Genomic DNA, 27,664 nt, shown 5'->3' on the forward strand with positions numbered 1-27,664 from the left:
GAGGTGTGTTGTACACACTGATTGTATGAACTGGCTTTTATCAGCCAATCGTCTAGGTATGGGAAGACGTGAATGTGCTGTCTTCTCAAGTGTAAAAACAACAATTGATGGACAATCAATCACCACCCCCTTTTGTACCGCTTTGTTCGCCATAAGTTGGCAGGGTATGCTCAGACGTGAGTCCCTTGCTCACTTTGCCACTGGATTCAAGCAAGCCTGGCTAAAGACGGCTGAAATGCCAGAAACCGGTCCTAGGAAGCTTGTTTCCGGTCCAGGGAAGGCATGGCTTGGCAGTTCGGGCTGGACTGTTCCCATGAGGCACAGGGTCAGACTGATTTGCATATGGCCATATCTGAACTGGGGTGGCAGAGTGGGCTAAAGAACGGTGATGGATCAAACCCAGATCTGTTGACTGGGTGTGAGTGTTTGATTGGTTCTGATGCTCCGTCCATCACCACCCCCTTTTGTACCGCTTTGTTCGCCATAAGTTGGCAGGGTATGCTCAGACGTGAGTCCCTTGCTCACTTTGCCACTGGATTCAAGCAAGCCTGGCTGAAGACGGCTGAAATGCCAGAAACCGGTCCTAGGAAGCTTGTTTCCGGTCCAGGGAAGGCATGGCTTGGCAGTTCGGGCTGGACTGTTCCCATGAGGCACAGGGTCAGACTGATTTGCATATGGCCATATCTGAACTGGGGTGGCAGAGTGGGCTAAAGAACGATGATGGATCAAACCCAGATCTGTTGACTGGGTGTGAGTGTTTGATTGGTTCTGATGCTCCGTCCATCACCACCCCCTTTTGTACCGCTTTGTTCGCCATAAGTTGGCAGGGTATGCTCAGACGTGAGTCCCTTGCTCACTTTGCCACTGGATTCAAGCAAGCCTGGCTGAAGACGGCTGAAATGCCAGAAACCTGTCCTAGGAAGCTTGTTTCTGGTCCAGGGAAGGCATGGCTTGGCAGTTCGGGCTGGACTGTTCCCATGAGGCACAGGGTCAGACTGATTTGCATATGGCCATATCTGAACTGGGGTGGCAGAGTGGGCTAAAGAACGGTGATGGATCAAACCCAGATCATTTGACTGGGTGTGAGTGTTTGATTGGTTCTGATGCTCCGTCCATCACCACCCCCTTTTGTACCGTTTTGTTCGCCATAAGTTGGCAGGGTATGCTCAGACGTGAGTCCCTTGCTCACTTTGCCACTGGATTCAAGCAAGCCTGGCTGAAGAAGGCTGAAATGCCAGAAACCTTTCCTAGGAAGCTTGTTTCCGGTCCAGGGAAGGCATGGCTTGGCAGTTCGGGCTGGACTGTTCCCATGAGGCACAGGGTCAGACTGATTTGCATATGGCCATATCTGAACTGAGGTGGCAGAGTGGGCTAAAGAACGGTGATGGATCAAACCCAGATCTGTTGACTGGGTGTGAGTGTTTGATTGGTTCTGATGCTCCGTCCATCACCACCCCCTTTTGTACCGCTTTGTTCGCCATAAGTTGGCAGTGTATGCTCAGACGTGAGTCCCTTGCTCACTTTGCCACTGGATTCAAGCAAGCCTGGCTGAAGACGGCTGAAATGCCAGAAACCGGTCCTAGGAAGCTTGTTTACGGTCCAGGGAAGGCATGGCTTGGCAGTTCGGGCTGGACTGTTCCCATGAGGCACAGGGTCAGACTGATTTGCATATGGCCATATCTGAACTGGGGTGGCAGAGTGGGCTAAAGAACGGTGATGGATCAAACCCAGATCTGTTGACTGGGTGTGAGTGTTTGATTGGTTCTGATGCTCCGTCAATCACCACCCCCTTTTGTACCGCTTTGTTCGCCATAAGTTGGCAGGGTATGCTCAGACGTGAGTCCCTTGCTCACTTTGCCACTGGATTCAAGCAAGCCTGGCTGAAGACGGCTGAAATGCCAGAAACTGGTCCTAGGAAGCTTGTTTCCGGTCCAGGGAAGGCATGGCTTGGCAGTTCGGGCTGGACTGTTCCCATGAGGCACAGGGTCAGACTGATTTGCATATGGCCATATCTGAACTGGGGTGGCAGAGTGGGCTAAAGAACGGTGATGGATCAAACCCAGATCTGTTGACTGGGTGTGAGTGTTTGATTGGTTCTGATGCTCCGTCAATCACCACCCCCTTTTGTACCGCTTTGTTCGCCATAAGTTGGCAGGGTATGCTCAGACGTGAGTCCCTTGCTCCCTTTGCCACTGGATTCAAGCAAGCCTGGCTGAAGACGGCTTAAATGCCAGAAACCGGTCCTAGGAAGCTTGTTTCCGGTCCAGGGAAGGCATGGCTTGGCAGTTTGGGCTGGACTGTTCCCATGAGGCACAGGGTCAGACTGATTTGCATATGGCCATATCTGAACTGGGGTGGCAGAGTGGGCTAAAGAACGGTGATGGATCAAACCCAGATCTGTTGACGGGGTGTGAGTGTTTGATTGGTTCTGATGCTCCGTCCATCACCACCCCCTTTTGTACCGCTGTCTTCTCAAGTGTGCCGCCACCACTGCCAGGCACTTGGTGAATACCCGTGGTGCTGTTGTGACTCCGAACGGGAGCACTTTGAATTGGTAGTGTTGGCCGTCCACTACAAATCTGAGGTACTTTCTGTGAGCATGGTGCACTGGAATGTGGAAGTATGCGTCTTTCAAGTCCAGAGTGGTGAGGAAGTCATTTTGGGAGAGGAGCGGAAGTACCTGCTGAAGCGTTACCATATGAAAATGGTCTGAGTGTATGTATGTGTTTAGGGGCCGGAGATCTAGAATAGTTCGTAGAGTCTCGTCCCTTTTTGGTATGAGAAAATATAGGGAGTAGACCCCTATATTTTGTTGATTGACAGGAACGTGTTCTATTACCTGTTTTTGTAGGAGGGAGATTACCTCCTGCTTGAGTAATTTTGAATGTTCTTGTGACATTGGGCGTAGCCTGGGTGGAATGTTTGGGGGGGGTAGATGTAAGTTCCAGGCAGTAGCCTGACCTAATTATTTGGGTCACCCATTTTTCTGAGGTGATGGACGCCCAGCATGAAGGAAATCTTGGAGTCTGCCCCCGACTGGAGTGGAATGGTCTGGGGGGAGCGGGGGGAAGTCATTGGGTACGAGGTGCGGCAGAACGGCCATTGTTTGCTTTGCCTCTGCCCTTGTTGTTGTTACCCCTGTAGCCGCCTCTTTGGTAACGTTTTGTAAAGGTGGTCTGAGTAGGGGATTTATATGATGTGGACGCTGTGTCTGAGGAGTAGCCTCTGGATGTACTCCGAAAGGAGGAGCGGCGAAAGGAGCATCTGGGCGGGTGTGACTGTAGGGCCCCCATGGATTTTGCGGTATCCGTGTCTTTTTTCATTTTTTCCAAGGCCTCATCCACCTTTGGCCCAAATAGGTGTTCCTGGTGAAAGGGATGGTTAAGGATGGAGGCTTGTACTTCTGGTTTAAAACCAGATACCCTTAGCCAAGCATGGCGACGGAGAAGGACGCTGGTGTTGATGGCCCTGGAGGCTGTGTCTGCTGCATCTAGGGCACAAAGTATGGAGGTATTTGTGATTGTTTTACCCTCTTGAATTAACTCGTTGGCCCTAGCCTTATATTTTTCAGGGAGATGGTGCATTATGCTTTCTAACTCGTCCTAATGAGCCCTGTCATATCTGGCCAGTAGTGCCTGAGTGTTTGCTATACGCCATATGTTGGCCGCCTGGGATGCTGTGCGTTTGTTTGCCTGATGCATCTAGTAGTTTTGATTCTTTGCCAGGTGGTGGTGCATCACCTGACGCTTGTGAATTTGCCCTCTTACGTGCAGTAGATACTACTAAAGAATCTAGTGGCGCTGGTCCTCTGATGTATGAGGGATCTGAGGGAGCAGGTTTGTATTTTTTTCAATACGTGGGTTAATGACCCTGGCTCTAACTGGGTCCTTAAAAACTTCTGTCGCATGCTTTACCACCCCTTTGAGCATGGGCAGTATGGAGGTGGACCTATGTGCGGTATCAAATGCGTCTACGAGGAGATCTTCCTCCACGGGGTCGGTATGTAAGTCCACCCCGTGATAATGTGCCGCCCTTTGCAGAAGATGGTTGAACCCTAATGAATCTTCTGGTGGAGATGGCCTAGAAGGGTAAAGGTCATCTTGTCGGACGTTTGGGATATCTGGAATATTGTAATCGTCCCATGGGTCTGAGGATCCTGTAGGGGTGGGATCCTGTGGCACATCCCCTATATCATGATATGGGTCCCCTTGATCATCATAGTCTGGAGACGGGGTCGGAGAACAATGAGGTGGGGGTGGAGAGGGTGGAGGGGGTGGAGGTGGGGAAGGAGGAAGAGATGGAGGGGGAGGGGAAGGTATTCTGAATGGAGAGGTAGCAGAGTCCTTCCTTTTTGAAGGTGGAGGCGGAGCAGGCTTATCCAAATGTCTCTTTTTGATAGAGAGTGTCAAATGTCCAGTTTTTGGAACCTTGGTGAGAGTTTATTGCAAGGGATCCGGTGTGAATAGTTCTGGTGAGGTTATTTGGTCCTTCGGCGCCGAAGGCGTCGGGGCCGATGTCTTTTTATGTTTTTCTGTGCCGGTTTGTTGCTTGGAACCCGGCTTGGGAACCTCCGGTCTCTTGGTCGGCGCCGAGATGGGCTTCGGCTTGGAAGTGTCGGTGCCGGTGGCCGTGTGTGGTTTGGTCGGTACCGAAGATGGCGTCGGTACCGAAGAGCTGGGTTTCGACCCCGAGGGCTTCGGTGCGGAGCTCGGTGTCGAGGTAGAGGCCGGTTTCCTTTTCGGTGCCGAAGAGTGTTTCTCGGCACCGCTGGTAGGCTGGCTCGAGCCCGAGCCACCAGAAGGCTTACTTGGCTTCTTCACCGGGCCCGAAGGTGGGGTGTGTGAAGCAGTATCTCTGGTCTTGCTTAGGCCCGGAGGCGAAGGCGTGACCGAAGCCTTTTTGGGTGTCGGCGAGGGTGTGGGTGGGGGTATGGTACTCACGACCCTCTGCGCCGGAGTGATGTCTTCCACATCTGACTCGTTGGCCTCGGAAGCGCTGACAAGGTCCTCTTCGGTGCGATGCTGTCCCGGATCTTCGATGTCGTCTCCGAAGATGTCGACTGGAACGGACGTCGAGGAGTGTGCCATGTTCCTTCTCGCTCTTCGGTCCCGAATAGTCTTTTTCGATCGGAAAGACTTACAGTCCGGACAGTCTCGAGCTTCGTGTTCAGGGGAGAGGCAGAGGTTGCAAACCTCATGAAGATCGGTGTGGGGGAATTTGGACCCATATCGAGGGCACTTTTTGAATGGAGTTCTTTCCATGAGCCGGGACCGGAGCTTGGGTAGGCCCGAAGGCCGCCGTCGACGACTGGAACCGAAGGTTTGTGCCGATGAGAAGGTGCGTTGAATGAAGAGATCGCGATCAAAACAATACCGCGATTTGGGGTGAGGATTGCGCGTCGATCGTCGAACTGGAAGCTGTTCGGAACCGGAGGGCGAAGATTATATCCGAGCCCAATGGCGGAAAAAACCAATCTGAGGATGGAGCCGAAGCCCATGCGCAATACGATCCAAAGGAGGAGTCACCGACCTCGTGACTTCCAAAGACTTTCCAAGAGGAAAAACAAACTGCAAACATCCGGGCCCAACACCAGATGGCGATCTATGCAAAAGTGTGTAATCTGCAGCTCATATGCCTCGAACATAGGGAATCGCAATTTGTGATTCCCTAATGCAGATGCAGAAGCCTTTCCTAAATGTGAACTGTGCATTTAGGAAACGCTAATTACCATCAATTTCACGTTGATGGTAATATGTGCACACTTTGAAAAATGCACAAAAATGCATTTTTTAAAGTGCCATGTAGCGCACACATGCCCTTAGGGCATGTGTGTGCTTTACACGTGCGCAGTTGCATCTTTTTTTGGGATGCTTTAGGGGGGCCTTAGGCCCCCAGGCACCCTTGGCTTTGCATTCGGAATTTGCGATTACCAATTTGGTAATCGCAATTTGTGAATGCATTACCTTTCATTCCTATGGGCCTGTCATAGGAATGAATGGAGTCACATTACCTAATAGCGATTCGCTATTTACGGATTCGCTATTAGGTAAAGTTTAGGAATCGCAATTTTGTTTACGATTCCTACATGCATAGGCATTTGCGATTACCAAATAGCGATTCCTTACAAATTTGGTAATCGCAAATTCAGATGTTGATGCATGTGTCCCTAGATATTGAGCCAATATTGGCCTCCTGCCTGCCTGCAACACTCTGTGAAGCATTACTCATATGCCTCCCTAAGCCAGACAGAGACTCTACTGCATTAGGCTCAAAAAGACCATAAGACATTAGCCAAAACACTTGCCAATTGCCTGACACCATTAGTCCCTGTATCAAGCGGGTTTGTCCCGGCCCATAGTACCTTGCTCAATTTGTGGAATTTCTTTCAGATCCTGGAGTATGCTCCTCGCTCCTGGCCTCCCGAGCAGGTTGCCTGGTGCTGGATTTGGATAAGGCTTTTGATTCACTAGAATGGGCCTTTTTATTCTACGTGCTGCTGTGTTATGGCCTGGAACACTGATTTATTAAGATGGTAAAAACTCCTTTACAACCTGCCACAGTAAATACGGGCGCCATTATCTCAGACCCTATACCGATACACAGGAGCAACCATCAGGGCTGCCTACTGCCTCTGTTGCTCTTTTCACTGGCAATAAAAGCTCTGGCGCTTGCCCTCTGCACATGCTGTCAGACCTGGGTTACTCTAATGATACGTGCTGTTAAGATGTGTACTTTTCTGTGATTATCTCCTTGACTAAACACGACAGTTGTCGCATGATTAGCATTTATTTTCACCTCCATCAACATGATGTCTTTGTAACCGTCACGCTATACATGCGTTTAAATATTTATCGTTTCTTTCAACCTTAGGCACAGAACGTTATTCATCATGTCACGTATCGCTCACACTCTTCACAAATCACCGTCGTTATCTGTTATTATTTTTCTTGTGTTTTCAAATTCTTATACCCTCTCTGAATTGTAGTCGGGTTTGTGTGAACATTATGAGTTTATATACTTTTTTTCAAAAAATTCTGATTACTGTGATGGCTCTTATGTTTTCCCACTTTATGTTTATCATGGTCCTTTCCTATAACTTCTGCGTTTTCTTCCCGTTTCTCAACTCTCTGTATACACGGTTACCTCATCACTTTCTATTGATATCTATACAGAGAAAAGTCACTGAATACCTGTACTTTCCACATACATAGTCTCCACCGTATTCCTATGTACTTCACATTCTCACTTGACGTCACATGGTATCAACCAATATGAACTGTTTGTTTTTTATTTATTCCCTCTTATATATTTTTGTGTCCTTCCCAGCCCTGAAGAGTCACAATTGTAACACGTTGTAAAATGTGTGCCATTACCCATCGGGCACACCTTTAACACTATTCCAATACGTGTGCACAGGACCTCATTTCTATTTGAAGTCACCTTAATGTTTGACCACTTTGCCATCCTTTCAGGCCTTAAGGTCAACTGGGCCAAAACCTGTATTTTCCCATTTACCAGCATCACTCCGGACCCTTTCTCTTACCTTAATAGTGTGATTGACCTGGCAACCTACCTTGTTTCACAATCTGGGTATTATTGTTTTCCACACATCTGCTCACTTTTTTGACGGCAACTTCACCCAAACTGTGTTGTCGTTATGGGCACAGATGGGATTTTGGAGGTCACTGCCACTCTGGGTGGCAGGTCGCATAGCGCTCATGTTGCCCGGCCTGGTATAGTATTTCACCAATCTCCCCCTCTTTATTACAAACTCTTCTTCCCATCCCTTAAGACCGGGTAAGGGTGTTTATTTGGCACAACACTCATTGTAGGGTGGCGCTGCACAAGCTTTATTTGCTTACGAATGGAGGTGGGCTTGCAGTCTCAAAATGTAAGCACTATTATTTTGTCTCCCATCTCCAATGGGTGGTCTGATGACTGGTAGGCCTCCAAACTGCTGCCCCTGTCTCTCTGGCCTGGAGTCTACCTAGCATTCTCCATTTGTTTCACCCACTGTTCCAGGGTGAAGATGCCTGTCCTCACTCTCCTGCGAGTCGCGTATCATTGTTACAAACGGAGATTCTTTCCCCCTAAGGCAACAAACCCTGATGCCCCGGCCCTACCATTACTTGGCACACCGAGGGAAGGCTATGTCACGTCCCTGGCTTAATAGCCCCTGGCATGAAATAGGACGTCATGCACTGGATGACCTATACTGTTAGGGTACTCTCATCCCTCATGAGTCTCTGCTTTAGGAACAGGGTCTCCCTCCTAGTCATTTCCTCCTCTATAACTCTTTAATTGGAGTGCTCAGGACAGATGGGGGAACATGATGCGAGAACACCAGATGCACCTTACTGTTCAGTAACTCCACATAATGGGTATGTGAGAACATTTAACACGTTACCTCGCTGAATCTCTACGCACACATGCAGTGACACTGCTCAACCCCCCTGCACCGACATTAGGAGACAGACCCTGGCCGCCCATGCACTGACAAGGAATGGAACACTACACTGGAGAGGCCTGTTCAGGTCCCACGTAATGCCTGCTTTTGTCTCATCCAGTATTACATCCTTCATAGAGCCTACCTTACTCCAACCAAGATTAATCGCTATTTTCATCGCACGGATGCAGGCTGCTTCTGCTGCTCGATGCAGACTTTCTGAGTATGCTGTGGGCCTGTCCGTCCCTTCACCAGTATTGGCGAGGAGTTTAATCAAATTTATCGACTTGCACAGGGTGCACCTCACTACACACATGGGAGGCTTGCTTATTAGGTCTGCGCTGCCACAATGGAAAACATAAAGCCACTAACCGATTCCTTGACCTAGGCCATCTTTTAGCCAAACGCTTCATTACCCGTAAATTGAAATCATCTACCCTGCCATGCTCACTGCCTGGGAACGATCCATGAATACATGGGCTCAAGTGGAAAGCATTGCCCTATACAGAGAAGACACGAAGAGACCACACAAATACCCTCTTTCCGCCAGTTGGAACACTATCCTGGTTGATTTCCAGGCTGTTCTGCTGTATGTGGTCGAGCCCCCTGAACACTCACCAGCCGTCACCACAGACGTTGGTTCTCTGGAAGCATGTCAGTCACAAAATATATTGAAAGCCCTGCGCTGACCGTTTATTGTTCCTATTTGGGATCTCTTTCAACTGATACAGAGCTGCAATGAGATGCACGTTTGATTATTGCAAGGGTGTAGGCCAAGTTCCTTGTTTGTTGTTCATTGTTCTTTATTTAACCTTCTAGTTTGCCTGAAATCTACTCCCTTTGTTGCACATGCTTCGACAATTTGTTCCACAACTGGGCATTGTTACCCACACAATGCAAGACTTTTCATGGCCTCATATAATGCATCATTCTAAAAGTATTGGCCAGCTCTTTATCATATGCATTGTTGTATTTGACTATCAGTCATTCTTACAACTATCAGTCATTCTTACACGGCAGTCATGCTGTGATGGGATGTTTGTGCTAATGTATACAGTGGTGGCCGGTACATGCTGGCGGGATGGGGGAGGGATGGACGGGGGGCAAGAATTCACCCACCTGATCGCCGCGTATCTCCTCCATCTCTCCCACATCGTGTTTCCTCCGCACGTCCTCCAGGAAGCACCCAGGCTCCCCTGAGCCAATCACAAAGCTTTGCATTATTGTGATTGGTCTGAGCGCAGTAATTCGGCCTTCAGATTGAGACAGGGAGCCTGGGCATGTTCTCCACCCAGGCTTTAGTGCAACCTGCGTGGAGATCATGCAGAGTGCTCAGGGCGGTTCCCCTGGAAGAGAAGGATAAGTTACTTACCTGTAATCCTAGTTGTCTTTCAGGGGTATACTCATCAAAGTCATAAGCACTTAAAGTCCAGCCCAGGTGCAGGACCCTGGGGCATATACATAATACATAAATATATGTCTGTTTAAAAACGTATCTATACATAAAAACTTAGAAATATACATATATGCATATAAACATACATATACAAGCAGCAGAAACCACCAAATAGGCTAAAATGCCAAGATTTCATTGGATTGTTCAATTAAAATAAACACATATCTATTTGGCATTCCTGTAACATAGAACATGCACACTTTCACTATTTAAACATAGCCTTTATTTTCAATGAAAAACGCAAAGTAATAGAAGGCATGTAAGACTATAGGCAGAATAGAGAAACCACAACAGACTAAAACTGGCGCCGTGCCTTTAGGACCTCCAAGACCTCCATTCCCATCATGCCCACCAGGCGATAGTTAGGTAAGGTATTTTTCACGGTGTACCATCATATGTAGTAATAGAATGGAAGAAGAGTGCTACTATAAATGGTATTCGTCCGGTGAGGTGGGTGGGTTGCTTATGACTTTGAAGAGTATACTCCTTGTAGAGAGCTAGGATTACAGGTAAGTGACATATCCTTCTCTTCCAGGGGATACTTATCAATAGTCAAAAGCACTGAATAGAATAGCAACTCCATCCCCAGAATCCTGCGGACGAACACCAGAACAGTTAATACACTCTAAGGATAATTTACCCAAACAGCCTGAGTGTCAGAATCTAAGCAATAGTGGCGAGCAAAGGTGTGTACAGATCACGATGTGGCAGCTTTACAGATTTCTGCAATTGGTACATTTCCTAGAAGGGCTGTAGTGGAGACCTTTCCCCTGGTGGAATGGGCCATCGGTCTACCATATAGTTTTTTGTTAGCTAACTGGTAAGAGAAGTAAATGCAAGAGACTATCCATCTACAGTGCCAGCATCCTGAACCTTTCCTTGCGGATGAACTTGCTTAAAAGACTCAAGTTGAGTACGTGTCAGTACTCCCGGGTTGGACCCTGATTTAGCACCAAGAAGTAGCAGGAGTAAATTACCTGCCATTGTTGGAACAAGGGAACTTTTTCGATGGCTTCTTTTTGCAGCAGAATAGTTACCTCCACCTGAAGTAAGTTGTGTTGATGTACAGATATTCTCTGAGGTGAAACTGTCAGAGGTGGGGACTTGAATCTGATTAAGCAACCATTTTGCACAATATTGAGCACCCACTTGTCTTTTGCGATTGTTTGCCACTCGTCCAGGTGTGCCATGATACTTAGCTCCACCGGAGTGGGAAACAAGGATGGGGGAAGCAGATGTTCATGCTTTGCCAATGGTTTAGTCAAAGAGACTGTTCGTCTGGAAGATCCTCTTCCTCGTCCCAGCTGACGTTGATGGTAGTGCAAACTGGGTTGATGTTGTAGCTGTGTTGTCCAGTGAGGGGTTTGAACCCTCTGCTGAAAATGATGATGGTCGTGAGGTCAATATTGGCGCCAGAATTCTTTGCATTTCTCCGGACCGACTGAAGGGGAGGTTTATGATCCTGCGCTAAGCTTCTGGTTTGAGGCCAGTGAGTCAAAGCCAGGAGAAACATCTAGCACAGATACCATGGAAGTACCCAAGGGCTGCTAGGTCCGAAGCATCTGCTGCAGCATTGGTAACCTGATTTGCTACCAAGTCGCCCTCTTGGCGAATTTCCTGGAAATCTTGTTGATCTTCCTTGGGTAGTTTCTCTGTGAATCTAGATAGGGAGTCCCAAAGTGCCCTGTCATATTTCCCTAAAAGCGCCGAGTCCATTTGTTTACTCTCCTTCTCGGGTGGAACTGAAAAGGAGGAAGCTCCTGGATGCACCTTTCTGGCTGCTGACACTATGACTGAATCCGGTGGTGGATCTGCTCTTAGAAAAAGTGGGTCCTGATCTGACGCTTTATATTTTTTTGTGATGTGTGGTGGTGCAGACCTTAATGCGGCTGGTGTTAGAAATGTTTGTAGAGCTGGTTCAAGCAGACCAGGGACCAGTGGAAGCATAGGTCTTGCATAGGTCTTGCAGAAGACCTGTGATGCAGTGTCTTGAATATAATAGATGCGATGTAGTTGGTGTAGGCATCTCAATGTTCAATTTAGTGGTACCTCTACTCAGGATCTAATTGAAAGTGACAAAATCATCCACTGGAGATACTCTGGCAGAAAGAGTCGCCGACAAAATAGGCGAATAGTCACAAACAGACGATCTAGATGTGTCTGTGGATCAACAGTGCGATCTACGCCCGTGGCTTCGAAATCGGGATGAATGAGAATAGCGAGAATGAGAAGAACGTCTGTGAGGTGTCTTGGAAAGTGATCTTCTTGTTAAGGGAGACCTTGTTCTCCTAGTAGACCCTCGAGGAGACCTAGTATCAGCTGTCTTTGGAGAAGGTGTACCAGCTGAGACCCTAGAAATCCGTTCCTGGACTTCTATGCGGAACCCTCCACTCCTTGATGCTTTGGAGCCAGCGCGGCAAAAGATTAACTGGTGGTGTCTATCTTTCTGGAACCAGAGATCCCTCTGGCATAATCTGAACAATTCCAATGCCTAGGGAGGATGATGACTCTCTCTACATCGTCTAGATCTCAACGCTGATCTGCATCCTCAGGTTACTTGTACTTCTGTCAACAGCAAGGGGGGCCTCAACGTCGTAATGGTACTCTGTACGCTGCAGGGTCTTTCAATGGCAAACCAGCTGCCCGCTGTCTCTCCGCCAGTGGTTAGAGGTGTGGAGATTTAAGCCGCAATATCAGGCCCCTCAACGATGACTCTCTCTGACACGACATCGGCGATGCCGACTGCAATGCTCTCGACACCGACTGACTATATCTTGACAGCGGAGTTCTCATCGCTGACAATCTACGCCCGGGTAATGGCAAGTCTCTCAACACGAACATCTATGCTTCGACATCGGGGAAGTTCTCGAGTTCGGCCGTTGCTGTTCCTGGGTTGTCGCCGACTGGAGTGGCGGAGAAGCTTGTGACGCTGACCCAATCTTGCTTACTGATGTCGACTTACGTTTCGTTGTCTGAAGTGAAGATCTATGAACTTCCGCACCTGGCCTCAAAGTAGTCAGTATCGACATTGAGTTTGTTTTCATCAACGAAGGTGGCGCTGATTGTCTCAGCGGCGCCTCCTCCTTCGACTGTGATGCATTCTGAAGAGGCCCTTCCGGCGTAGATCTTGACACCGACGGGGAACAAACAGGTATTTGTAGCCACATCGACCTCCTGTCCGTCGAAGGCGAAGCCGTGCGATGCTTTCTGTTCTGCCCCTGTGCTTAGATCTTTTATGAGATGAGGGCTCTTTGAAAGGTTGATGGATGCTTCCAAGGCCACTTGTGGATCTCACCTTTCCTCTCTCCTGCAAGGGATGTAGCTTGATCATCTCCCTGTCACACAGAGTCCTCTTGGAAAACTGATGGCAGTAATAGCACTTGCCTGGCTGTGGGAAGATGGCAAACACACAATACAGACTGAATGTAGGTCAGATTTAGCCATATTTTCCCCACATGGAGGACAGTTATTGAATAAAGCTGGCATTTCTGACTAAATAAATTTACCAAATAGTTAGTAAACAAGGTAAATGCCTAGCCAGCAGTAAAAGACGTTGAGTGAAGTCAAGAAAAAAGCTTCTAGATAACAATTCTTGACAGAAAAGTCAAACACCGACAAGCTCAATGCTCCGGGACCCTCACAGAAGGAGTCAGAATAAAGAACTGGCCCAACTTTAACCTGTGGGGCATGATGGGAGCATGGCGGTCTTGGAGGTCTAAAAGGCACGGCACCAGTTTTATTCTGTTGTGGCTTCTCTAAGCAGCCTATGGGCTAACATGCCTGCTATTACTTTACCTTTTTCTTTGAAAATAAAGGCAATATTAAAACAGTAAAAGCATGCATGTTCTATGTTACAGAAATGCTAAATAGATATCTGTTTATTTTAAATGAAAAACCCAATGAAATACGCTCGACTTAGTGTTTGCAAACCCGTCCGAAACAGAGGTACTTAGCATTTCTCCTTTAAACTGGACGGACCACTTTTTTTTTTTGTGAAACATTTTTTTATTGTTTTCATAACAACAACACAGTACCAGCCCCGCTACCTCCGCCATCGAAAGGAGAACCTTACAGTTATCGTTGCTACCAAATATCCAGGAGCATAAACATCCTTCCCATGCGGACCCTCCCCTCCACCCTCTCCCACCCCATGTCAGTGTGCCCCCCTCTGCCTTCCCCTCTCTTTATGTGCCCGTCCCCTACAATAAGTCCTGTATGGGTGCCCAACCGTCCCTGGAAAACCAAGGCTGACTACCTTTAATGCGTCCAGTGCCCACCACCGCTCCTCTCCTACTCCCCACTCATCGCATCCTCCTGTCTGTCAGATGTGCTCCCTGCCCCCCCCGCGTCAGACATCAGCCCCTGAAGTTCCACCACCAGCGCCTCCCATGCTCGGGCCGTCGCCAGAGCCTTCTCGTCATCCCTCCGAAGGGCCAATTGCAACCGGAGCGTACCCTCCGCGCCTGCCCATCTCGCAAACGCCGCCCTCCACCGCGAGAAGCTCGGCCCCACCCGAGATTTCCAGTGCATAGTCAGTTCCCTCTTGGCCATAATCAACCCTAAATCGTAGAACTTGCTGGTAAACTTCGTACGGCGGGTGTGGGGAAACCAAAGCAACAAGCAGGCCCCCATTTCCGGAGCAATAGAGCTGGACGGACCACTTTTTAATACAATTTAGGTTGTTTTTACATGGAGAAAAATCGGTAGGGAACAAACCAGCTAACTTCAGGTGGGGAAGGGACTGGGTTAAGCTCTCCAAGAGGGGCATAGCCCCTCTTTTCTCTAGACGGAATTTGTTTGACCCAGAGAAGACGCCTGGAGAGAACTACAATAGCTACAGTAACTCCATCAACCAAGTGTTGGAGGGATTTATACCAAATAAAAAGCTTAGAATGCGTAATACTCCATCAGCCTCTTGGTTCAGTGAGGAGCTTAAAGCGCTACGCTTAGGGCGCCGTCAGGCCGAAAGAAGCTGGCGTAGGCGGTATTTAGAAGCAGATAAAAAAGCCCTAAAAATAATACAACATCAATACAAGACTGTTATCAGGGAGGCCAAGTCGCAATTCTACGCTAACTCCATTCTGCAGGCATCTAATGGAACCAGGGCTCTCTTTAACATCGTCAGAGACCTTAGTAATCCGGGATGCCTGGCTAGCACTGTTCAGCCATCACAAAACCTGTGCAATGAAATTGCTACATTTTTCATTGACAAGGTTAATAACATCGTGGGTGGGTTTGATCAGAGTGTTACTGAGACCCCCCCGTCTATGGCAGACATCAGGAGAGATTTCTCTCTGAGCTACTTCCAACTCCCCACGGAGGATTCCTTCAATAGCATTGCGCGGGAGATTTCATCTGGGTCACCTCTTGATCCCCTTCCTCACAAGATCTGGAAGGAATTTAGCCCCGACCTATTCTCGGATTTGTGGCGAATCTGCTGCCAATCTCTGAATGAAGGAATTGTACCAAGTGGCTGGAAGCAGGCGATAGTCACCCCATTACTGAAGAAACCTTCCTTAGATCCATCGTTGCCGGCCAATTTCCGTCCAATATCCCTTCTACCATTTCCAGTTCCAGTTAAAATCTTGGAGAAATTGGTCAGCAAGTCCTTGTCTAATTTCCTGGAAGAACATCTGCTTCTGGATAGGGACCAGTTTGGCTTGGGCATGGGACGGAAACCGCATTGACAACCGTCCTGGATAAACTTCGAATGCGAGCCGACAGTGGCAGCTCCTCAGTTTTGGTGCTGTTGGACATGTCGGCCGCTTTCGACACGGTTAGTCACTCGGTGTTGCTGGCAAGATTGGAAAGTTTGGGGGTGACGGGCCGTGCCTTGGAATGGTTACAGTCTTATCTGACTGACCGTCAACAGGCAGTGACCCTGACGCCATTTGTCTCCCCTTGGTCCCCGGTATGCCATGGAGTACCTCAGGGCTCAGCCATTAGCCCAATCCTCTTCAATGTCTACTTAGGGCCCCTGATCCCTCTAATAAAATCTTATGGGATCGAGGTAGTTAACTATGCGGACGACATCCAGTTGATGTTCTCCATGGAAGGAGAGCATGCAGTCCCTCTGAGCTCTTTCCAGGCATGCATGAGGAAGGTCTCTGAATGGCTGAGGGCCAACTCACTGCAACTGAACGCCGGGAAAACGGAGCTACTACACTGCTGCGCAGCCAAAATATCTAAACTTCCTTTGGCCGAGTTTCGGCTTTGGCCAGAGGATGCCCCTATAGTTGCAGCAAAATCAGTCCGTAACCTGGGGGTCATGATGGACGAAGACCTTCAGCTGCAATCTCAGGCCAATAAAACAATTGGTACCTGTATTGCTATGTTGAGAGCTCTTCGTCAAATTCTCCCGCTACTCCCTAATGAGGCAAGGTCTCTGGTGGTCCAGAGTGTGATCCTGAGTAGACTGGACTATTGTAATTCACTGTACTTGGGTGCTCCCCTTTATATTGTACAGGGATTGCAAAGAATTCAGTCTACTGCAGCCAAATTGGCCCTCAGGAGACAGCGTGACTCATCTGTAACGCTGGCATTAAGGGACCTCCATTGGCTTTCTGTTAAAAAGAGGATTGAGTTCAAGTCGTTAGTCATGGTCTATAAGGCCCTACACAATACTGGCCCGTTACCTTTGCGTGAACGATTCTCCTGGTACGAGCCAAAAAGACTCCTCCGGTCCACCAGTCAAAGCCTGGCAGCTGTCGCCAGAGTAAAACTCACCAAGATGGGAGGTAGGGCTTTCAGCACGGCGGCAGCACGCCTCTGGAATCAGATCCCCCTAGAGCTGCGTCAGGCCAAAACGCTATTGGGCTTCAGGAAAGATCTCAAGACGTGGCTATTTCGCCAGGAATAGTTGGCATCGATCTTGACCACTGGCTATTCGTTCTGTGCCGTTTCATGCTGTCATAGTCTCTCAGCGCCAGGATACCCGTAGGGTGGCAGGTAGCGCTTTACAAAAGATTATACAATACAATACAATACAAATGCTACCATTTTAGCCTATTTGGTAGTTTGGGCTGCGTGTATATGTATGTTTATATACATATACATATATGTTTGATGGTACTTCGTACATATATGTATATTCCTTTGTATATTCTCCAGGATCCCGCATGTGGGCAGGACTTTTCAGTGCTTATGACTTTGATGAGTAGTCCCCTGGAAGAGAAACATAGTGCCTACAACTCATGGATGAACAAAGTACTTACCTTCCGTAATGATCTTTCTACAGGATACCCTAATCTACTTGCTGATTTGTCACTCTTGAATCTTTGCCAAAATGGATGCTGAACCTTGAAGTACCTGCGGTCTGGGACATGGTGCACCATATATTTCTTAGCCTGTTATTTAACCCTGGATCCAACATCACAGACCTTTATAAGGTGCCACCCTGGTGTGCACGTTATTCCATGCCCTCAGAGGTGGAGATGAGTCAGTTGAAATTACTATAAATCATACTGTTCAAAAAATAGCTTGGTCCCTTATTAACAACTGTAAGACCAATCCTTAAAAAAGGTAGGTGGACTATATTGATGAGGAATATGTATCTAGAGCATCCACCAGAAAGATCTTTACAAAAGGAAACTATCCTTTTCATCCAATTAATATATCTACCTGCAGATTCCTCACCACTTGAATCAATAGCAAGTGTACCTTCCATGAGATGGGTGTGGGTGGATGGTTAAATCCACATGTCCTGCAATATCGACCTGACAAAATGGCGATATTGGCAGACTTCATAGTAAAGACAGTAATTCCTGGTAAAAGTGTGAACTAAAGCCCATATTGCACGAACTCCAATATACAAAATGGGAACACCTCAAGACAGCACTGAAGAGCTGGACTTTGCCCTAGTGGAATGGGCTCTGATACCCTCAGGGGGATCTTTCTTGAAGAAGGCATAGCAGATATTGATGCACAGGACTAGCCAGTTGAGTGGGAAAGTCACCACTTCTGAATTGCCTTCCCCTTCTTGGAACCGGTATAGCCGTAGAAACCAAACTATTTCAACCACCATTACATAGTAATGTAAAGGATATATTTCCAATGAAAAAGTTTCAATCAAAAGGCATTTCAACTATTTCTGTTAACTTTTAAACACCTAGATTCAATTTTATCTTGCATTACATTGTGAAAAGGATTGTTTTACACTACACTTTATCTTAGTAACTAAATACAAACTTTCTTAATACTGATTTTACATTTTCATATTTATAGTATACACTCATATATACATGAACTGAACATTCTGAAATATGTATATTTACCAGTTCACCACTATGAGGATCATAGAACCTTTCCAATAGTTGAACTGAAGTACTTTTTCCACAGCCACTACTGCCTACGAGAGCCAATGTTTGCCCCTTCTTTACTTTCACAGTCAACCCTTGAAGAACTTGCACATCAGGTCGAGTTGGATAATTAAACATGACATTTTTGAATGCCACATTGCCATCAAACATTTCCTGTGAGTGAATAAACCAAACACATTGTCAAACAATTGAAGACATATAAATGTATCATATTCAATAGTCTTAAGCAATACTGCTTAGAAAGAGATGCACAGCAGTATATGGCAAAATATGGCTATTTATCAGATTATTCAATTGGTTACACAAATGGTTAGGACTGACTAATCTGGGATTTGTTGAGGTAAAAGAGTAGAAGAAACCGAGTACAATGATTATGTTTATTTGGGTGCTAAAGACTAAACAAACTAGATACTTAATCATATGAAATAAAAAAGATACCAACATCTGTTTTTGTGTTGCATATAATCAAATACAATTCAGTTTCGTAATACTAAAAAGAATGTGTATATAATCTCAGAATACAAACATTTTGCTTATTCTCTGCTGCAACAATATATGTTGAATTACTATGTAAAATGTTTAATGCTGATCTCTTATTCTATGTAAGTGGTGTCCAACATAACACCACATTCTTATCTGTACAGGTGGAGAAGTGTGGCTCAATGGTTAGAGCGGCAGACCCTGATGCAGAGGTCCGGCGCGAGACCAGGGTTCAATTCCCGCTTCGGCGGGTCTTGGCCTTAAGTTCCTCGGACCTGATATTTCTCACCTCGGTGCCTATTCTAATCATAGGTCCAACTCTGGGCAATAGCTTGCTTAATCTCCACAACGGCCCCAACAGCGCAGGGGATGCCTGGCTGCACCTTGGGGGTGCCCAGGAGTGGACACTTCACAGTGAAAGCCAGGATGGGTTCCTCTGCGGTATAAGTACAGCGCTGGGACACCTCTGTTGGTAAGTAGCTGCACGCTTTACAAATGCCAGATTATTATTATTATTACAGCCAGATGGTGTCAATTTAGTGAATGCATTTAATATGAATGCTATTTAAATACATTAAAGATTTACACAGTTCAATTTCTTAAACAGGCATGTAATAAATCTGTAAAATCAACAGCTCTGTAGTAATATTGCTCAATCAATTCCTCAAATGTCTGTACATTTGTGGGTCTTACTAGATTTCTATTGAACAAGTAATTGTTATCAGCCAAATCTATGGATGAAAAACGAAATCTGATAATTGAAACCTTTGAGCTTCCAAACTATCTTGCGATACAGTGCACTTTATTTACGTCTCACTTCCATTCTATGCCAGTCATCTTAGTGTAAGACTTCAGAAATAAAATGATTGATCCTTTAGAGAGTGGATGAACAGGTATTGAACTGATATAAGTTGTCTTACTATAGTATTCTAAACTTATCTGAAAAAGGTTAACTCCTCTAAAATGCAGTCTAGTGCCTCACTGGGACAAGCAATGTGAATGACACTGAGTGGGAATTTTAGGTAATTAAGGGAAGAAAAATAATCACTCACAAGAAATAATGAAGTTAAAGTAAAAAACGAACATGCTCTTACTAGGAATTTTTAAGCTGCTCTCCACCCTTATTAAGGCTGCTCTGTGGTCGAACAGTTGAAAGCAGTTTAGTGTTGAAAATATTTATTAACTTAAAGGATCATGACACTTAAAAGTGCCATCTGGTAATGTCACAAAAGGTCTCAAAAACCTGGTAAACATCTTCAAAATATGTAATACTCTAGAATTCCTATTATGGTGATTGCTAAAGATGCATAACTATTAAAGAAAAGTTCATTATCATAACAGTGGATTGGCAGGTAAAACACAAAAACGTCAGTATTAGGCTTAAAAAGCAACAAAAAAATTCAAAATGTACCAGAAATAAGTTAACTTACAGGTTTTGCTCCCTCCTCACTGAAACTGTCAATGTTGGGTACTCTCTCAAACAGCATGAACATGTGAGATGCTGACATCTTGGCTTTAGCATAGTCTGGGGCAAAGGAACTAGTCTGCCCCAACGCCATAGCACCAAACACAATGGCAGAAAACACACTGAAAGAAAAGAGGCAAAAATAGACCCCTGTGTAAATACTGCTATGCATGTGTTCTAATCAATGATGAGGTTACACAAAATGAAAGAATACATACTCAAACATGAGGACGAACAGTTGGGTGAAAAGTGAGATAATACATAAAAGAACACAGTGAATAGCATATTGAGGGCCTGATTATGACTTTGGTGGTCCTACAGAGGGGTGGCAATGAGCCGTCTGCTGTAGGACCACCAAAGCTGAGGTGTCACCGCCTGCCAGATTAGGAGTTAACTCCTGGTCTGGCTGGCGGTCTTGCAGTGGTCTTAGGGTAGCTGCTGTTAGGCTCATTGAAGAGCCTAACATGCAAGCCGTCGCCATCAGAGCGCCAACTGCACCTTCCTGTACGGTGTGGCATACATGCCACACCATGCAGGAACCGGGGGTGCAAATCTAGGGGGGCACTACATGTACCCCTCCGTATGCACGTCCATGCCCAGGAGTGCAGGGTCCCCTGCTAGGACCCCCTTAGTTGGCTCTCCGCCACCCTTTTCATGGTGGGCTCACCGCCTTGATATGGGCGGTGGGCTGATAATTTGAAATATGCTCAGCAGTGCTGCAGCGGCACTGCCTGCATATTGCTACCCTGTCAGGACAGCCTCCACCGCACAGAATCCTTGATCCTGGTAGGGCCGGCAGTCTCGTGGAGGTCAAACCGCTGCACTCAAAAAAATGTGGGTGGACCCGCAGTGTGGTGGTGGGTGGACAGCCACCACGAGTACGGCAGTCCTATGGACCGCTGTACTTGTAATCAGGCCCTATGTCACTGATTGTAAAATGAAATAGAGAGAAATGGCAATGCATTATTCCAGATGCTACAAAATGTGTAAACATATACAAATCTAGAAAAATGGTCATCACACCCCGCTCAGGGGGCCACAGATAAGCAGAGAACTATTGGGCCTTGTCCATTTGGGCAGGGGTAATTTGCCTCTGATGTCCCAAGTTATGCCCTACTCTGTAAACTGGGCCAATAACATCTACTTCAGCCCCTCACTCTCAGTGATAATGATGCAAGAATTACAGACTTTTCTGGAAGGTAGTGAGGGGTGTTTTAAGCTCAGGACTCAACAATCATTAGCAGAGCAACAATTTGAATGTTCAATCCAGTGCCTATTTTTGTTAAAAAGAAGGTACTTTAATATGCACAGACAAAATAACACTACACACTACAGCATTAAGGTATGGGCTTTTCACTGGGGTGAATACATTAGGTAATAGTTTTAGCCTTTAAATTTGACATCATTCATTCAGGATTTAAATACTTTAATATATGAACACAGGTCCAACATACTGTGACATACATAGTCTAGTACTTAAGTGTAGTGAGGCAATTAAAACACTCAAACTTCCTAAAGATTTGACAAATACCACTATTTTAACAATGTAATATATTTTTGTCTAATTTATCATTCCTATCACAAGCAGTATCACATTTGCTCATTGTTACTATTAGTATTATGTGTAAAGCATTAAAGGTGTTATTTCAGATTAAGCTGCGAGCTCTTAAACAACATTTGATAGCGGTTCTACAGTTGAGGCCCTATTACAGGATATCTGACTGACAAAACACATTTTATAGCGATGATTAACTTTCGGTACAACATATGGAATCATGTACCCCTTCTGAAATACACATGGACCAGTAAACTACTTCCCCAGGCACTATCTCAAAAATACACATCCTGGGATGTCCAGATTTGAAAATAATAGACTGTGCAACAGTGAATGAGCAGTCAAAAACATAAGTGTTGTGAGCTGTCCTAAAACTGAGTTGAAACTGTCTCTTAGCTGTACATTAATGTCCCACAATCTAAATAGTCAAAATATAGAAAACATTTAATTGAAGCTATCTTAATACTTAAAGCACACCGAGAATAACACTTACATAAGGATACAGGATTGCATAGGACAACAAAACAAACTTTCAGAATTTCTAAACAAATGTTGAGGAAAAGTCAACACACTGTAAACAAGGAACTGAAACAGATGCTGTTTGTTTTCAATGGTAGATGAGGCTTCATACTACACATTAAGGTGCCGATTCCGATCCTGGAAAAACCGGGTACGAACCGTCGGTCGGAGCGTTTTCTCCGTCCGACTCGTACCCGGGAAAAAAACATTACAAACATGCAAGTACGATTTGCACGGAAACACCATTTCCGTACGAATCGTAAAAAACACCGACCGACGAAAAAATACATACCAATGTGATCCGGGACAGTGCCGACGTGACATCGGGACGCATTCAGGCTGCGTTTCACGAACCATGAAGTACGATTCGAACCGACAGCAGTCCTGACGGCAATATTTTTACGGCACCCAAAAAGTGCCGGAAAAGCGAAGTACGCCGCGATGCGAGCGGAATTGGGGGCCCGGTATGCGCCGTACACCCCCCACAAGCCCCCCGTATGTACGCGCCGAACATCCCCCAGCCCCCCGTATGTACGCGCCGAACACCCCCCCAGGCCACGGATGGACGCGCCGTACCCCCTGCCCCCCGCGGATGGACGCGCCGTACCACCAGCCCCCCCGCGAATGGTGGCGCCGTACCCCCACCCCACCCATGTATGTACGGAGCGTACCCCCACCCGTGTATGTACGGAGCGTACCCCCACCCATGTATGAACGGAGCATACCCCCACCCGTGTATGTACGGTGCGGACCCCCACCCGTACATACACGGGTGGGGGTACGCTCCATACATACAAAGGGGGGCTGGGGGTACGGCGCGTCCATCCGCGGCCTGGGGGGGTGTTCGGCGCGTACATACGGGGGGCTGGGGGTTGTTCGGCGCGTACATACGGGGGGCTGGGGGGTTGTTCGGCACGTACATACGGGGGGCTGGGGGGTGTTCGGCGCGTACATACGGGGGGCTGGGGGGGGGGGACGGCGCGTATGCGGGCACATGTCTCCATGGTTGCTATTGAAGTTCGCTCCGTGCGGTGTTTTTTCCATACGGTTGTACAATCGGACGGACGGGACGGATCGTACTTGCGCGCTCGGACTTCAGTTTTCCGATTCGTACGTAAAATCGTCCGGGGACGTGTCGGACACTTTTTCTGACCCGAGGACGTGTGGGGGAATTTTCCCAATGCGATTCGTATGTATTTTTTCCTATACGAATCGTACTTGCCAGTTTGTACGGTACGATTCGTACGGGGAAAATTTTTCCAGGATCGGAATCGGCCCCTAAGTGTATTGCCTGATAATTTGGGCAAACAAAACAATGAACTTGGAGTTTCAACTCCATTTTGTAAGTTATACACATTAATATGACTGTATATAGCATCCATGCTGTTGACCAATCTCCTCCCTGGGTGTGAGGCCAGATGAAATGTGATTGGAACATCACCAGATGAGAAGGTAGTAGGTTGGAGAAATTACCAATTATTACAACGTTTTCCTTTATGTCTTCATTTGTTGCTATTTTAGTCTGGTGGTTTTATGTATTGCCAAAATACCAATTTTTCCATGTGTTTTCATCATCTTGGTGGTGATTAAAAAAAAGCAAGAAATTAAAAAACTAACATTATTTTAATATACATGAAACTTTTACGAGCTAATGCATACATGCATTGCATAGGTTTTAAATGCATAGACAACTTAATGCAGCATGCAGTTTTTTTCTCAGTAATACTCAGTCATAAGTATTTTGCTTAGAACGTAATTCGTTACTGCAAGGAAATACCTGTATATAATTTCACCTAACATACACCGAAGGACAAAAAACATATAGGTATGGAATGGAGTAGAATACTTACAGAAAAACATTTTCAAATGTCATGTGACCCTCTGCCACGAGCCAAGCACCAAATCGAAAACAGCCAGCGTAGGCAAAGTACATGATAGCCTGGGAAAGCCCAAATGTTATTCCATAGATATGGGCTTTCTTCACAGAATTCCTTAAAGAAATAAACATAGAATTTCAGTCATTTGGCAAAACCACTTTTATTTATAAAATTGTTAAACACAAAAAGTATGTCATGAATTGACATCATCTTCATATATTTTAAATTAGGTATCCCCTTTTTGCATTATACATGTTTATTTATTCAATGATACATTTTTAAATACAAATGCGCAATTGTCAATGTGCTTAAAATATTTGTTTTAGTGCAGTGCGTTCAATATTTGTTCTAACATAGTCTGATACCTTGCTTTTCTAGTTATCATGTTTAAATAGTAAAAAAAGGTTTCATAGAATCTGATATCTTTTTAGGTGAAAGGCTACAGGGGCTTCTATACTATTTATTTGATCAAAGTAAACAATGTTCAAGCAGAGTACTTAAAGTGCACTGAAGCTCTGTTGGCTGTTAACATCTTTCCTTGCTGAAGGTTACATAAAAGACATTTTGAGTCTTTTGACAGGCTTATCTGCCTGCCTGTTGACCATACAGTTCCTGTAGTGCAGAGACAGGAACAACAACTGCCTCCCTACTGAGGACTGCTTCTGTTTTTTTTTTTTTAAAGTATGCATGTGTGTGGTAAGCTTTCTAAGAACTCACAAATGGTCCATTTTGGTGGTAAGATTAACTTAGTTAGCCAAGGGAGGGTTAGGGAAACTAATGCAGAGAAATCCTAAAGTGCTGTTATAATGCTGCTGTATTTTCTATTCTTTTTTTTTTACAAATATAGTTGTCACTATCTTATTTATGCTTATAGTAGCTACTATTTATATTGTGTTTAATAAAAAACAAAAATAAATTTCTAGGTTAAATTCTTGAGTGCATCTATTCATGATGAAAGATGGTTTGAGTTCCACTAACAACACATACTCCTGTGAGTCTCACAGGACTGATTGTTCTCTAATACACACCTTACTCATGTAATGCCAGTGGGTTGTAGGAGGTTGCAGTTCACCAGCCTATCTGTCTTATGTTAGTATACTGACTAAGTCTTTGATGACAGAGGGTCTAGGGATTCCATTCTTGGGTCATATTCTGGAGACAATTCCAGAAAATGTATTAAATATAGCAGAAGATGTCCTACAGAATAACTATTGGCTGCAGTGAGGAAAAGTGTCCTTTAATCATGTTGTATAGACAATGGCAAACCTATCTTATGTAAAGCACCCAGCTGCACCTGTGGTTACGGTTGCACTAAGAAGAAACAGATACATAAATGATTAGTGTGCTAATGAACTGCCCTAGTATTAAAAACACTACCTCGTAATGAACAGGTTACATACCTTTGTTAAAGCTATGTCTGGTGGAAACACTATGGGCCCGATTCACAGAACTAACTTAAGACAAAATCCTAAACTTACTACTTTTGGTATTCACAGAAGTTAGGATTTTGTCTTAAGTTTGTCTTAAGACAAACTTAAGACAGACTTAAGACAGTCTTAAGACAGACTTAAGACAGTCTTAAGACAGACTTAAGACAAACTTAAGACAGACTTAAGACAAACTTAAGACAAACTTAAGACAAAATCCTAACTTAAGTCTGTCTTAAGTCTGTCTTAAGTCTGTCTTAAGTTTGTCTTAAGTCTGTCTTAAGACTGTCTTAAGTCTGTCTTAAGACTGTCCTAAGTCTGTCTTAAGTTTGTCTTAAGACAAACTTAAGACAAAATCCTAACTTCTGTGAATACCAAAAGTAGTAAGTTTAGGATTTTGTCTTAAGTTAGTTCTGTGAATCGGGCCCTATCTACCTGCATTTTCCTCACCTTTAAATATCCTCCAGGTGCAAGACTGGATCCACAGATTATTTCAGCAATGCTTCTGTGCGCCACTATGTGGCATTGTGTGGTTCCGAACTGACTCAATACCGCCTTTGAAGTGATGGAACAGACTTGCAAAAAAATCCGAGCCCTGTGCGCAGACATCCGTTATTTGCCTTCCTATAACACAACCTCATGCGTGGAGAGTAAAACAATTGTTGGGAACAATATGCTGATCTCTAACTTAGGAACCTTTTTATATGTCGAGCAGAGGTAATTCCACAAAATGGGGAGGTGGGAGGACATTGAGGAATCTATAGTTAGATAAAATATCAAGAAGAAAGAGTGTTACCGAAGATAAGCAAATTTCTCTTCTGATGGGATACAATTTATTATATGTTTAATAAAGGAAACAAAAACAAAACATCAGGATGAACACAGGATTTGTAGAGGCATACAGGCACAAGTACAGCAATTAAAACGCAATGTGATGCATGAAAGAAATAAGAACACATTATGTCTATGTGTCTATAAGAGAAATGAAGCAATCAGCTGAGCAGATGTACCGAGTAAAATGACCATATAATCATGAGCATGGTGTAAATGAGATGGCATATATAGGTAAAAGGTCAAATATTGGTCTATAAAGTGCTAAAAGCATCATCATTACACCGGTCCGAAGGACTGCAAGAGATACATCCAAGCAGTGAGAAGAACACACCAACCTGCGAGAAAGAAAGAAGACTAAGAAAGAAAAGAGAAAGAGAAGAAGACCAAATAGCCATAATGACCAAGCTCAAAAAGTGACAGACATAGTAGTTTTTCACACATAATTTTCTTATGTATGAAGTAGGTTCTCTAACCACATATTGCTTACTTTTATAATATGTACTAAAGCAGTACCTTTGAAAGTAGGACGATTTGTGGCATGTTCTCAGATTCTTCAGACCAGAGCAAGCAAACTGACTTTCTTCCCTGACCTGGCTGTCAAGCTAGCCTGGCAGATATCAAGAACAGGCACAACTTGTGCCAATGCATTTGTAACAGCCTTTGCCCTGGTGGAGTGTGCTGTCAGACCCTCAAGTGGCTGCTTCTTGGCCAGAGCTTAGCATGTTTTGATACCAAGGGACGGTCCATCTCAACAGTGTCCTCTTCTGAACATTCTCCCCTTTCTTTGCACTATAAACCCCACAAAGAGCCTTTTGCCCACTGGATGGGTCTTATAGTGTCAATAAAAAACAATCTAAGGTTTGAGGTTCAACAAACACAGCCTCTTCTCCTCTTTTGAGGGGTAAGGTGATGCAAAGAATTGTGGTAGAGTGATCAACTCACCAACATGGAAGGAAGTCAATGTCACCTAAGTCCTCAGCATCAAGTTGTCTGGAAAGAAGGTGATGTAGGAAGGTTGAACTGAAAGTGCCTGCAGTTCGCTCAGAGGACAAGCTGATGTATTTATTATGATTAAGACAGTTGATAGTCAAGAGATGAGGAAAGCAACTATGTATAGGATCCATAGCTCCAGCAGTTTGATGTGGAGCAGGCTCTCTTCTAGGGACCAGAGGTCCCTGATCTCCACCTCCCCATGATAACTCTCTCCAGACAAGTAGTTACGTGTCCATCACCACTGTCAGCTCTGATGAGGAGATACAGTCTGCTGCAGGACACATTATTATTGGT

The 27,664-nt window shown here is 45.5% G+C and overlaps 1 protein-coding gene across 1 annotated transcript in view; it reads right to left on the reverse strand.

Moving 5' to 3' along the window:
* The window catches only part of LOC146789359 (ATP-dependent translocase ABCB1-like), a 502,439-nt gene that overhangs the window by 43,067 nt on the left and 431,708 nt on the right, over window positions 1–27,664 (reverse strand). The window contains exons 23-25 of the mRNA XM_085631305.1: window positions 24,090–24,230; window positions 20,131–20,287; window positions 18,176–18,373 (exon numbers count right to left, since the gene is read on the reverse strand). Coding sequence (XP_085487431.1) covers window positions 18,176–18,373; window positions 20,131–20,287; window positions 24,090–24,230 — 496 coding nt within the window. The remainder of the gene's footprint in view (window positions 1–18,175; window positions 18,374–20,130; window positions 20,288–24,089; window positions 24,231–27,664) is intronic.

This window comes from Triturus cristatus, chromosome 10 (genome assembly GCF_964204655.1).
Source record: "Triturus cristatus chromosome 10, aTriCri1.1, whole genome shotgun sequence".
NCBI lineage: Eukaryota > Metazoa > Chordata > Amphibia > Caudata > Salamandridae > Triturus > Triturus cristatus.